This window comes from Hesperophylax consimilis, chromosome 30 (genome assembly GCF_061612785.1).
Source record: "Hesperophylax consimilis isolate HC1 chromosome 30, BYU_Hcon_1.0, whole genome shotgun sequence".
NCBI lineage: Eukaryota > Metazoa > Arthropoda > Insecta > Trichoptera > Limnephilidae > Hesperophylax > Hesperophylax consimilis.
In genome coordinates, this window is record NC_142865.1 from 7,561,279 (window position 1) to 7,575,050 (window position 13,772).

A 13,772-nucleotide genomic window follows, 5' to 3' on the forward strand; every position below is an offset into this window, starting at 1 on the left:
GCTTGTGCAGTATTCACATAGAAAAACCAGAATAGCTTATCGATTACTTAGCCAATAAATAATAGCTCCTTCAACAGCCTTCAATAAGTGCCCCAACAATCTCTTTGAAGAGCATGCTCTCCGGCGTATCAGCTGATAACGAAAATGATCTCATTTCACAACCAACCTAGCATCTGCCTTTAGAGAGAGCTATAAAAGCCCCGCCATGGACCAGAGAGTATCACAGTCTCATAGCTTCTTCTTCAGTAAAGATCTAACGCTATAGTCATCTAAGTGTTCATACAGTGTCAGTTCGTTGATTGGATATAAATTAGCACACAAAATGAAGGTGATTATAGATTTTCATTAATATTTTTTGAAAATAAATACAATGGACAAATTACAATTAATATAGAAGAAGAAAAAAAATCACGGTCACAACAGGGTATCGAATCCAGGATCGGGACAGGCGTCTTAAACTACTCGACCATTGCGATCTATTTATTAAACGTCATATTATATTAAACGACATATTTGTCGATCTCATATTTCAAATTCAGAATTAACAATATCATGTAATCCACTTCGAATAATTTATTTATCTTTAGATGAATCTGTTATAAGCTATGGAATAACAGCTTGGGTATTTTCCAATCCGTGCAAAATTCATTGGTTTTATTATTAGCTGAAAAAAATTTATACAAAGAAAGGCATAATATTCAATACTTCCATCAGAGTCTTAAAATTCTTTCAGTGAGAGCAATTCTGTGGTACAAAATTATATTTCAGCACATAAATAACCCCTTATATATAAACAGTCTAGAACACAATCATAATACTCGTTTAAACTTTAATGAAGAACTTATTGTACCTAGGCATATAAATAAATATGGACAAAGAACGTTAAACTATATGATTCCTAATTGTTTTAATATGTTACCTGCTGAAATTAAAAACTTACTGAAAGCATTAATTTGTATTAGCTTACAATGATATATTATTCTAAAGACTATAATACTATAAAGACTAGGTATTTCTGTAAAATATTTAATTTCTTGATTTATACATAAAATTGTAAAAATGTAACTGTAAACTCACTATAATAAGATTTATAATGTAAAGAACCCGTTATACAAACTGCTAAAGCAGTTTATCGGTACTTTTTGCCTTATATTTGTAAAGTGTATAATATATAATAAAAAAATAAAAAGTAAATTATGTCAGATCGCCAAGGTCCCAATGGTCGAGTGGTTTAATACTGTCCTTGTAAGACAAGAGATCCTGGGTTCGATCCTAGTTACCATTATCTTTTTATTGTTCTGTGTTTTGTTCTAGTTCACGTTTCGTTTAGATTTCTTCTTTCTATCTATCTTCTTCTACAATAATATATTACATTGATGGGTATAACTTTAAAAATAAGTTAAGAGAAAAAGTTGTTGAAGATGTTCACGTAATTTAGTCTTCTGTTATTCAGACTGTTGATATAATCTAACACAATTACCTACTTGATTCACTTGGTCGTGACATGTCGTCCTCGGACGTCTACGATTTGTTCTAACATTCATTTTTTGTCATATATTCTGATGACACTCCTTCCGATGTTCTTTGGTTCCACGTGTCAATACCATACAAGCTTCTCTTTCGTAATCTTGTTCACTTTATTCACGATTTCTTTAGCCTCGCGTTCTTACGGATATTCACATTTGTTTTTCACAACACGTTTTACCACATACGCTTCAAGGATCTCATTTCTACAACGTTTGTTCTACTTTAATACTTCCTCTGTCATTTTCATGTCTCACCTTTATACATTTTTATAAGTAATACAAACTGTTGTTTTATATTTCCAGATCTCTTGCGCCCTTTTTGTCGCTTTGGCTGCAGTGTGCCTTGCTGAGCCTCCTGTGGATAGATACCTTCCTCCTGGACAGGATCTCAGCGCCCCGTCATCGCAGTATGGAGCACCCAGCGCCCCATCGAGCCAGTATGGGGCCCCGTCAAGCCAGTACGGAGCGCCAAACGCCCTGTCTTCCCAATATGGTGCTCCATCAAGCGGAATCAGTGCCCCTACAAGTAAATACGGCTCTCCAAATGCACTCAGACAGTCCAGGTAATTGTTTATCAATGTGCATAAAACTATATAGGTATATCGCATTAGAGCTTGCGGGAGCTTTGCAAAACGTCTCCGCATAGCACTCAATTACCAAGATAATAAGAAACGTCGATAACTCAATTACTTGGTATAATTAGCAAAATAATTGGGTTGCCAATCTTCCATTCTTAAAGATAATAGTATCATAAATATATTATTGACACTTCTTCAATAGTTGCAAAATTACTTTGTGGTGTCATTTTAATTACATGAAAATGAAATACTTTGTATATTTTTCATTTATAACAAGTCATTGTAACAGCTTAATCAAGACCCTTTCATAATTGACTGCAAAAAAAAATTCTGAAGAATCTCAAGTTCAACTTGGAGTTTCACAAGGGTCGGATCTGGGACCTTTCCTTTTTGTGAAATTGTGAAGCGTATCAGCAATGGTTCTGAAAAAGTATTATTATTATAAAACTTTCAAACGTTAAGTTTATTTTCTTACATAGGTTTTATAGACAATGATTTATTATTAAGCTAAGCTTCTATCTGCAATGTGTAGAACCAATTCTTAAGAATTCTTCTGTTTATATGCGCATATTCTTAATTGAGAAAGACATATACGATGCATATCAGTTACTTTAATCAGTACAGAACGCGTTGAAAACTTTTGAACTTGATCTGAGAGAAGAGTATTCCAAGTAGCGGAATGTCAAATCCAAGAATTATTATAATTAATCACGATTTTTTAGGCCTTCTTCCAACTATGGAGCCCCCGCACCTTCCTCTAACTACGGAGCCCCCTCCAACCAGTACCTTCCCGCTAACCAGGGGTACTCTGGAGGTAACGGATACGGAGACGAACAGAACGTAAGTTTTACTACCTTATCTGCTTCACATAACAGGTTTTTGTTCTACAATAGAAGGCATCAGAGTCAATTTGTTAATTCTGTCCGTTATCTCAGGAGCCTGCCAACTACAACTTCGAGTACACGGTGAAGGACGAACCATCTGGAAACGACTTCGGCCACAAGGAGTCTAGACAAGGGGAGATGACTGAAGGAGAGTACTTTGTCCTTCTTCCCGACGGCAGGAAACAGGTACAAACCCTTAAAATCCTCCAAATTCCTATAAAATCAATGATTGCAATTTTCATAACTTTGCTGTGAGGTACGTTGCTTGTCTAGGCGTAACCAAAGTCCTAACTTATCTTTTAATTTCCAGATTGTGACCTACGAGGCCGACGAGAATGGATATAGACCCAAGATCAGATACGAGGAGAGCCAATCAGGATACGGCAGGGGTCCAGCTAACGGAGGATACTCAGGAGGAAACAACGGAGGATATTAAATTACACAAACATTCTAGAATCTTAAATTCAACACGTCATTGATGAAATAGCTCTTCATTGTTTTGATATTAATTTAAATCATTGCTTTTACCCACCTGCCATATTATTGATATTTAAACATCATTATTTATTTTTAATTTAAATTTAATGTATTATATAATGTTCATTTGGCGTGTTGATGTCACATTTCTATGGCTTTTAAATTATGTGAATTTATTATAATTACTTGTGCATGTTATTTATTAAATAAATACAAATTAAAAAATGTTTTCTTGTATATCCTTCCGTACCATGAGATTACGCCTTTGCTAAGCAAAACACAATATATTTACAAAACACGTATGCAGAAAAGACCGCTTTACTTTGAAGTATTGTTTTATGGTTCACAATTCCCAAATTTCTTCCTACCCTCTCTTCTTGTACGTACCAGTGCATTTGTCGCTATCAATGCATCCGGCTCGATGGACCATAAACATCCATCTGTTTAACTGTTTTAAAGAATGGCGGGGAGTTAAAAAAAGTGCCTGAATTCTCTATAATTCTTCTCAAATCAAAGTTGATAGGAATTAATAATCGGTGATAAATATAAGCACAAGAGTGCAGAAAATTGTGTCAGCAATAGTGTGCTTATAAAGTCGACAAAATTATTCATCCATATATTTTTTGTTAAGAAATGTTTTTTATTGAATAAATAGTTAATACATATCAACAAACAAGTCCTGCTAAGCCAATTGAATTGGCTTGTCAACAGGTGCTTAAAGTTTTGTTACATATACATTTTTATAAGTTATAATTTACATCTTTTATCTACAGAATCAACAATTTTTTTCATACATATTAAAGTAAATATTTTTTTCCAATAGCCAATTTTTCACCATATATTTAACCTTATTCATAGACTTACATTGCTTTATAGTGTCAGGTAATAAATTAAATATCTTTGGTATGTTGTATTCAAACGTTCTCTATCCGTATTTATTATTAAATTTCGGAACTATTAAGCCGTCATTGCGCGAGAATCTAGTACTGTATTTATGTTCTAATTTTTCTTTATGCTGCGGGGTAAATATATACTGAATTATGATTTTTCGCCATAGAATAGCCTTAACAGGTAAAATTTTGGCATTCTGAAACAGCAACCGTGTATTATGTCTCTGCTTAAAAATATTAGGGACGACTAGTAATTTTTTTTATTTTTATTTTTATTTTATTGAATATACAAACACATTACAATAATTTACAAATTTAGATATTTCGAGGCTGATTGCGAAAAATTTTGAAATTTTTAACGAAAACTGCCCAACTCAATTGAGAAATTATTTCTCGTGTTTGAGTTGGGGAGTGTTGGGAGTCATTGTGGTTTATAGTTTGTAAAATTTCACTCGTTGATGTAGCTAAAAATTAACAAATAGTTATAAAACTAGATGATAAATTTGATAAACATATTATAATTAAAAAAATAAGAAATTTAATTACAAACTAAAAATATAACTTAAATAATATAATAGTTATTAAACTTACAAAAAATAAGATATAAAAATAAAAATGTACTTATTAGGTACGAACTAATAGAATGTAGGTACAGTACTAGTTGTAAATTGTTCAAAGACGGAGCTGGCAATCTTGTATGAAATGGGTACTTAATAAAATGCAACAACAACAAAGCGGGAAACTGGTGAATCTACATCACATTTGGAGTCGATTTTGTAGTATATATTTTTTTTATTTGAGCTTTCGTTATCGAGTAAATCGAGTTAGAAGATGATTTTTTTTTTTTTTAGTCAAATTCTTATAAATTATTACTGAAGATCAAAGTACCCAACTAATTAAAACTATTTGAAAGTAAAACAAATGAAGAAACTCGGATTTGAAGCATTATTTCTATTACATAGGTTTCTGTATAATAAATAATTGTGTTTTAGTTTACTGTCCATTGGGTTTTTGTTTACTCTTGCATGCATTATATTCCGTCTGTGTATACTTTTTACTAGACCTGCTGTAATCCATGGTTTAATTTGAAGTGTTTTATGAGTAGTGTTTTTACGTGTTTTTATTATAGTGTGTTTAGTGGTAAACGTATTCAGGGTTAATAGAAATTCATTTAGCGCTTTATTTGGATCCGTTTCTTTTAGAGTTGTAATCCAAGATTCGTGACTTATATCAGAGCTAAGTGCTTTGAAATCTATGATATGCTGTGACATATTTGTATATATTTTACGTTTTATTTCATTTTTCAATCGCATACCAAGTGTGGTGGTGAAATGGTCGGTAACGGTGGAATGAATAGTGGATGAGATGGTTTTATTTTTTGTTTTAACAAAAATATGATCAATACAGGATTTTGACTCTAGTGAGGTTCTTGTCGAAGAATTTATTGTTGACTGAAGGCCATAGTGAGCTAGTAGACTTAGATATTCGTTAGTTTTGGGTTTACAGTTAAGAAGGTTTATATTTATGTCTCCTGCTAAGATGAGTTGTTGAGTATTTTTATTGTTTTCCATGAGTTGTTGTAAAGAGTTTAGGAAAGGTGATATATTTTTGTAGCATGGGGGCCTATAAATAGCCCAAATAGATAAATCTGATCCTAGAGATATTTTGACGCAGTTTGCTTCTGTTAATTTTATTTCTGATAGAGAAGAGTTCAGCGAGTCCTTAATAAAGATAACGATCCCATCATTTTGGTTCAGTTTAGTAGTTGTGTGGAAAGTCGTATATCCTAATATGTTAATGTCAGTGAAAGTTTCGTCTATCCAACATTCGCTTAAAATGATAATACCGAAATGAGTGTTAAGGTCTTGTAAAAATACTGCAAAATTGTCAAAGTTTTTTTGAATGCTTCTGTCTGTATATTTGGATTTGATAATATAAATTGTCAATATTTTGTACTGAACGTCTGTTGATGGAGTTCAAAATAAACAATTGTAAGGATTTAAGTAGAGTCCTAACTCCTACAAGAAGTAAAATTAGTAGGGAACTCCCACAAGAAGTAACTTAAGTAGGGTCCTAACTCCTACAAGAAGTAACTTTAGTAGGGTCCTAACTCCCACAAGAAGTAACTTTAGTAGGGTCCTAACTCCTATAAGAAGTAACATAAGTAGGGAACTCCCACAAGAAGTAACTTTAGTAGGGTCCTAACTCCTACAAGAAGTAACTTTAGTAGGGTCCTAACTCCTGCAAGAAGTAACATTAGTAGGAAACTCCCACAAGAAGTAACTTTAGTAGGGTCCTAACTCCTACAAGAAGTAACTTTAGTAGGGTCCTAACTCCCACAAGAAGTAACTTTAGTAGGGTCCTAACTCCCATAAGAAGTAACATTAGTAGGGAACTCCCACAAGAAGTAACTTTAGTAGGGTCCTAACTCCTACAAGAAGTAACTTTAGCAGGGAACTCCCACAAGCAGTAACTTTAGTAGGGTCTTAACTCCCACAAGAAGTAACTTTAGTAGGGTCCTAACTCCCATAAGAAGTAACATTAGTAGGGAACTCCCACAAGAAGTAACTTTAGTAGGGTCCTAACTCCTACAAGAAGTAACTTTAGCAGGGAACTCCCACAAGCAGTAACTTTAGTAGGGTCCTAACTCCTACAAGAAGTAACTTTAGTAGGGTCCTAGCTCCTCCAAGAAGTAACGTTAGTAGGGTCCTAACTCCTACAAGAAGTAACTTTAGTAGGGTCCTAACTCCCACAAGAAGTAACTTTAGTAGGGTCCTAACTCCCACAAGAAGCAACTTTAGTAGGGTCCTAACTCCCACAAGAAGTAACTTTAGTAGGGTCCTAACTCCCACAAGAAGTAACTTTAGTAGGGTCCTAACTCCCACAAGAAGTAACTTTAGTAGGGTCCTAACTCCCACAAGAAGTAACTTTATTAGGGTCCTAACTCCCACAAGAAGTAACTTTAGTAGGGTCCTAACTCCCATAAGAAGTAACATTAGTAGGGAACTCCCACAAGAAGTAACTTTAGTAGGGTCCTAACTCCTACAAGAAGTAACTTTAGCAGGGAACTCCCACAAGCAGTAACTTTAGTAGGGTCCTAACTCCTACAAGAAGTAACTTTAGTAGGGTCCTAACTCCTACAAGAAGTAACGTTAGTAGGATCCTAACTCCTACAAGAAGGAACTTAGAGACATGCCGGTGATTAATGTTTATATTACGGTGGCTTGAGGTAAATTCTCCAACCATGGTGTAGGGCCGCACCCTGCTACTGGGCGACGGCCTGAACAAGAATAAGTGCTGACTCGTCCCAGCTACTCTGTGGATAACATATGATTATGACGTACTGACATAACATACTGACATGACATACTGACGTGACATACTGACATGACATACTGACATGACATACTGATATGACATACTGAAATAACATACTGACATGACATACTGACATGATATAGTAATATGACATACTGACATGACATATTGACATGACATACTGACGGGACATACTGACATGACATACTGAAATGACATACTGACATGACATACTGACATGACTTACTGACATGACATACTGACATGACATATAAAAATGGATTTGTTTTAATTAAAACTACTGAAAGCAAAAAATGAGGGTAAGATTATAAAAAAAAATACAATCCAATAATAAGTTTTCTATGACACATAACATCGAATGTAATTTGTTGATGAATGTTAGGAATTTTGAAGGATCCTGTTAAATACCTACATCAATGTCTGTGCATTATTTTTAATGAATGATAAACTAATAATACAAGATTTTTTTTATGCATTGCACAAAGGATAAAAAATTATTCTCCAGAAATACCCAAACAAATTGAAATATCTCCTGGGTTAAAATAAATGCCGCCTACGGGAAAATTATAATTGAAAATTATATTTAATTGAATATTTTAGGCGCATAATTATTGTTTGTAATAATTTGTTTCCTTTATCCTTTACTAATTAAAGGCGGGTTTTGGAGAATTTGAACAATTCATCAAATTTCAACGTTCATTTTCGGGTTCTGTAAAAGCCTTATTCAAGTTCTGTTATTATATCATTATAGGCTAGTTGCTTGACAGAACTGAAATAATAATAAAACTTGAAAAAATCTTTCACAGAAATTGTAAATTAATCAAAAATTTGAAAAATTATTCCAATTGTCCGAAACAACCCGTCCTAATAGTTTTACAACTTTCAGGATGCCATAGTCATACTGGTTTTAGAAATTCAAGAGTTAGTGGGAATATATTAAAATATTAAAAAATAATTTTGGGTTCCAATCATTGATCCCTCGGGATAATTGGTTCGGTTTTGCGAAACAAACAGCTATTTTCCATAAAGTTATATATTTTCTATATTTTCCATTTGTCCTTAGTTCAGTTTACTAAATGCATATTGAAGAAAATTAAATCAAATTGTTAATTACGTACCCTCTCCCCCTGCTCTGTGTAAGATATCTGAGTTATTTTCATTAAGGTGTTTTTATGATTTTCTTTTTATTTATTTTTTTTCTGTATGTAATATTAATTTTATGTGGATACTTCACTGGTTAATGCAATAAGTAAAATGTGATTATTTGTATAAAATTGTGAAGCTATTTGTTTCCCCAATATATTTTTTTTAAAATCATATTTGGTAATAACCTTTCAAAAACAGTTTTTAGTTTTCGGATACGTTCAGAAATTTTCCATTTATTTGGATTTTATTTGCAAGAAATATAACGGTCAAGATGCCAGAGGCCTGTGGGGTTAAAATAGGTTGAAAAAGTTATTATGGAATGTGCAACGCTAAATTTGTTTGCTACATTTTTCTTCAGGGTGCGAATTCGTGTCGACGAAAGAACATTCGTCAACGACAATTTCATAAATCCCTTTTAATTTTTTTATAAGTTACATATTAGGCCAAATAATGATGCATGTATATTGGATATATGCAAAATGATATTGACAAGTAAAATGTACAGCGAGGAAAAACTGCAATACAGGCGTGAATACATTATGGCCCAGTTAACAATCATAACAATAATTAATCAACATTAGTTTCAAAATAGGCAGTGCCTTTCCTAAAAAACTAATCATAACCTTAATTTGTGTTGTTTGGTGCGTAATATCAAATATTTTTAATTTAAAAATATGTATATTATTATTATTTATTCAGCGTTGAAACCTGTGATGAAATCAGTGAAGAAACATGCGTTGAAACTTGTGATGAAACATGCGATGTAATAATGACTGATGAAACTGGCGATGTTGTGTTGAATCTAGTGATGAAGCAAGCTATGAAATCACTCTTGAAACTGGCGATGTTGTGTTGAATCTAGTGATGAAGCACGCTATGAAATCACTCTTGAAACTGGCGATGTTTTGTTGAATCTAGTGATAAAGCACGCTATATTATGTTACATATATTATTTTGATCCAATAAAAAATTTTAACCTTGCGTATGATTATGACGCTATTATGACGGCCTTCGTGGTCGAGGGGTAAGGCTCTCCACTAGCGAGCCGAAGGTCACGGGTTCAAATCAATTTTAAATGATTAATTTGTGTTATTTCAAAAAATTTCAATTAAAAAAATATATAGTTTACTTGGGCACGTTCCAAAGGAAAATACTCTCAGTATCGACCTATCTTACAGACCACCATTCAGAATTAAAATGGTTTTGGCCGTATCTGGTGACCAGATCTGAATAGCCAAGTACTTCTTTACCTTCCTCTTCACCATATCCTTCCCATCCCCACTACCTTTGGCCTAGAGGATGCCATCGTCACACTAGCTCCAGGCATACGGTTGGGAGCATTTGATACGCTTGTGCAGTATTCACATAGAAAAACCAGAATAGCTTATCGATTACTTAGCCAATAAATAATAGCTCCTTCAACAGCCTTCAATAAGTGCCCCAACAATCTCTTTGAAGAGCATGCTCTCCGGCGTATCAGCTGATAACGAAAATGATCTCATTTCACAACCAACCTAGCATCTGCCTTTAGAGAGAGCTATAAAAGCCCCGCCATGGACCAGAGAGTATCACAGTCTCATAGCTTCTTCTTCAGTAAAGATCTAACGCTATAGTCATCTAAGTGTTCATACAGTGTCAGTTCGTTGATTGGATATAAATTAGCACACAAAATGAAGGTGATTATAGATTTTCATTAATATTTTTTGAAAATAAATACAATGGACAAATTACAATTAATATAGAAGAAGAAAAAAAATCACGGTCACAACAGGGTATCGAATCCAGGATCGGGACAGGCGTCTTAAACTACTCGACCATTGCGATCTATTTATTAAACGTCATATTATATTAAACGACATATTTGTCGATCTCATATTTCAAATTCAGAATTAACAATATCATGTAATCCACTTCGAATAATTTATTTATCTTTAGATGAATCTGTTATAAGCTATGGAATAACAGCTTGGGTATTTTCCAATCCGTGCAAAATTCATTGGTTTTATTATTAGCTGAAAAAAATTTATACAAAGAAAGGCATAATATTCAATACTTCCATCAGAGTCTTAAAATTCTTTCAGTGAGAGCAATTCTGTGGTACAAAATTATATTTCAGCACATAAATAACCCCTTATATATAAACAGTCTAGAACACAATCATAATACTCGTTTAAACTTTAATGAAGAACTTATTGTACCTAGGCATATAAATAAATATGGACAAAGAACGTTAAACTATATGATTCCTAATTGTTTTAATATGTTACCTGCTGAAATTAAAAACTTACTGAAAGCATTAATTTGTATTAGCTTACAATGATATATTATTCTAAAGACTATAATACTATAAAGACTAGGTATTTCTGTAAAATATTTAATTTCTTGATTTATACATAAAATTGTAAAAATGTAACTGTAAACTCACTATAATAAGATTTATAATGTAAAGAACCCGTTATACAAACTGCTAAAGCAGTTTATCGGTACTTTTTGCCTTATATTTGTAAAGTGTATAATATATAATAAAAAAATAAAAAGTAAATTATGTCAGATCGCCAAGGTCCCAATGGTCGAGTGGTTTAATACTGTCCTTGTAAGACAAGAGATCCTGGGTTCGATCCTAGTTACCATTATCTTTTTATTGTTCTGTGTTTTGTTCTAGTTCACGTTTCGTTTAGATTTCTTCTTTCTATCTATCTTCTTCTACAATAATATATTACATTGATGGGTATAACTTTAAAAATAAGTTAAGAGAAAAAGTTGTTGAAGATGTTCACGTAATTTAGTCTTCTGTTATTCAGACTGTTGATATAATCTAACACAATTACCTACTTGATTCACTTGGTCGTGACATGTCGTCCTCGGACGTCTACGATTTGTTCTAACATTCATTTTTTGTCATATATTCTGATGACACTCCTTCCGATGTTCTTTGGTTCCACGTGTCAATACCATACAAGCTTCTCTTTCGTAATCTTGTTCACTTTATTCACGATTTCTTTAGCCTCGCGTTCTTACGGATATTCACATTTGTTTTTCACAACACGTTTTACCACATACGCTTCAAGGATCTCATTTCTACAACGTTTGTTCTACTTTAATACTTCCTCTGTCATTTTCATGTCTCACCTTTATACATTTTTATAAGTAATACAAACTGTTGTTTTATATTTCCAGATCTCTTGCGCCCTTTTTGTCGCTTTGGCTGCAGTGTGCCTTGCTGAGCCTCCTGTGGATAGATACCTTCCTCCTGGACAGGATCTCAGCGCCCCGTCATCGCAGTATGGAGCACCCAGCGCCCCATCGAGCCAGTATGGGGCCCCGTCAAGCCAGTACGGAGCGCCAAACGCCCTGTCTTCCCAATATGGTGCTCCATCAAGCGGAATCAGTGCCCCTACAAGTAAATACGGCTCTCCAAATGCACTCAGACAGTCCAGGTAATTGTTTATCAATGTGCATAAAACTATATAGGTATATCGCATTAGAGCTTGCGGGAGCTTTGCAAAACGTCTCCGCATAGCACTCAATTACCAAGATAATAAGAAACGTCGATAACTCAATTACTTGGTATAATTAGCAAAATAATTGGGTTGCCAATCTTCCATTCTTAAAGATAATAGTATCATAAATATATTATTGACACTTCTTCAATAGTTGCAAAATTACTTTGTGGTGTCATTTTAATTACATGAAAATGAAATACTTTGTATATTTTTCATTTATAACAAGTCATTGTAACAGCTTAATCAAGACCCTTTCATAATTGACTGCAAAAAAAAATTCTGAAGAATCTCAAGTTCAACTTGGAGTTTCACAAGGGTCGGATCTGGGACCTTTCCTTTTTGTGAAATTGTGAAGCGTATCAGCAATGGTTCTGAAAAAGTATTATTATTATAAAACTTTCAAACGTTAAGTTTATTTTCTTACATAGGTTTTATAGACAATGATTTATTATTAAGCTAAGCTTCTATCTGCAATGTGTAGAACCAATTCTTAAGAATTCTTCTGTTTATATGCGCATATTCTTAATTGAGAAAGACATATACGATGCATATCAGTTACTTTAATCAGTACAGAACGCGTTGAAAACTTTTGAACTTGATCTGAGAGAAGAGTATTCCAAGTAGCGGAATGTCAAATCCAAGAATTATTATAATTAATCACGATTTTTTAGGCCTTCTTCCAACTATGGAGCCCCCGCACCTTCCTCTAACTACGGAGCCCCCTCCAACCAGTACCTTCCCGCTAACCAGGGGTACTCTGGAGGTAACGGATACGGAGACGAACAGAACGTAAGTTTTACTACCTTATCTGCTTCACATAACAGGTTTTTGTTCTACAATAGAAGGCATCAGAGTCAATTTGTTAATTCTGTCCGTTATCTCAGGAGCCTGCCAACTACAACTTCGAGTACACGGTGAAGGACGAACCATCTGGAAACGACTTCGGCCACAAGGAGTCTAGACAAGGGGAGATGACTGAAGGAGAGTACTTTGTCCTTCTTCCCGACGGCAGGAAACAGGTACAAACCCTTAAAATCCTCCAAATTCCTATAAAATCAATGATTGCAATTTTCATAACTTTGCTGTGAGGTACGTTGCTTGTCTAGGCGTAACCAAAGTCCTAACTTATCTTTTAATTTCCAGATTGTGACCTACGAGGCCGACGAGAATGGATATAGACCCAAGATCAGATACGAGGAGAGCCAATCAGGATACGGCAGGGGTCCAGCTAACGGAGGATACTCAGGAGGAAACAACGGAGGATATTAAATTACACAAACATTCTAGAATCTTAAATTCAACACGTCATTGATGAAATAGCTCTTCATTGTTTTGATATTAATTTAAATCATTGCTTTTACCCACCTGCCATATTATTGATATTTAAACATCATTATTTATTTTTAATTTAAATTTAATGTATTATATA

The 13,772-nt window shown here is 33.9% G+C and overlaps 1 protein-coding gene across 1 annotated transcript; it reads left to right on the top strand.

Moving 5' to 3' along the window:
* Positions 1-232: 232 nt before the first annotated feature.
* Positions 233-13,612, top strand: LOC149409591 (uncharacterized). The gene is made up of 9 exons (XM_089649457.1): positions 233-328; positions 1,830-2,089; positions 2,827-2,944; positions 3,040-3,174; positions 3,299-3,421; positions 12,018-12,277; positions 13,015-13,132; positions 13,228-13,362; positions 13,487-13,612. The coding sequence occupies exons 1-9, from the start codon at positions 323-325 to the stop codon at positions 13,610-13,612; spliced, it is 1,281 nt and encodes a 426-aa protein (XP_089505583.1). The 5' UTR covers positions 233-322.
* The last annotated feature ends 160 nt before the right edge of the window (positions 13,613-13,772 follow it).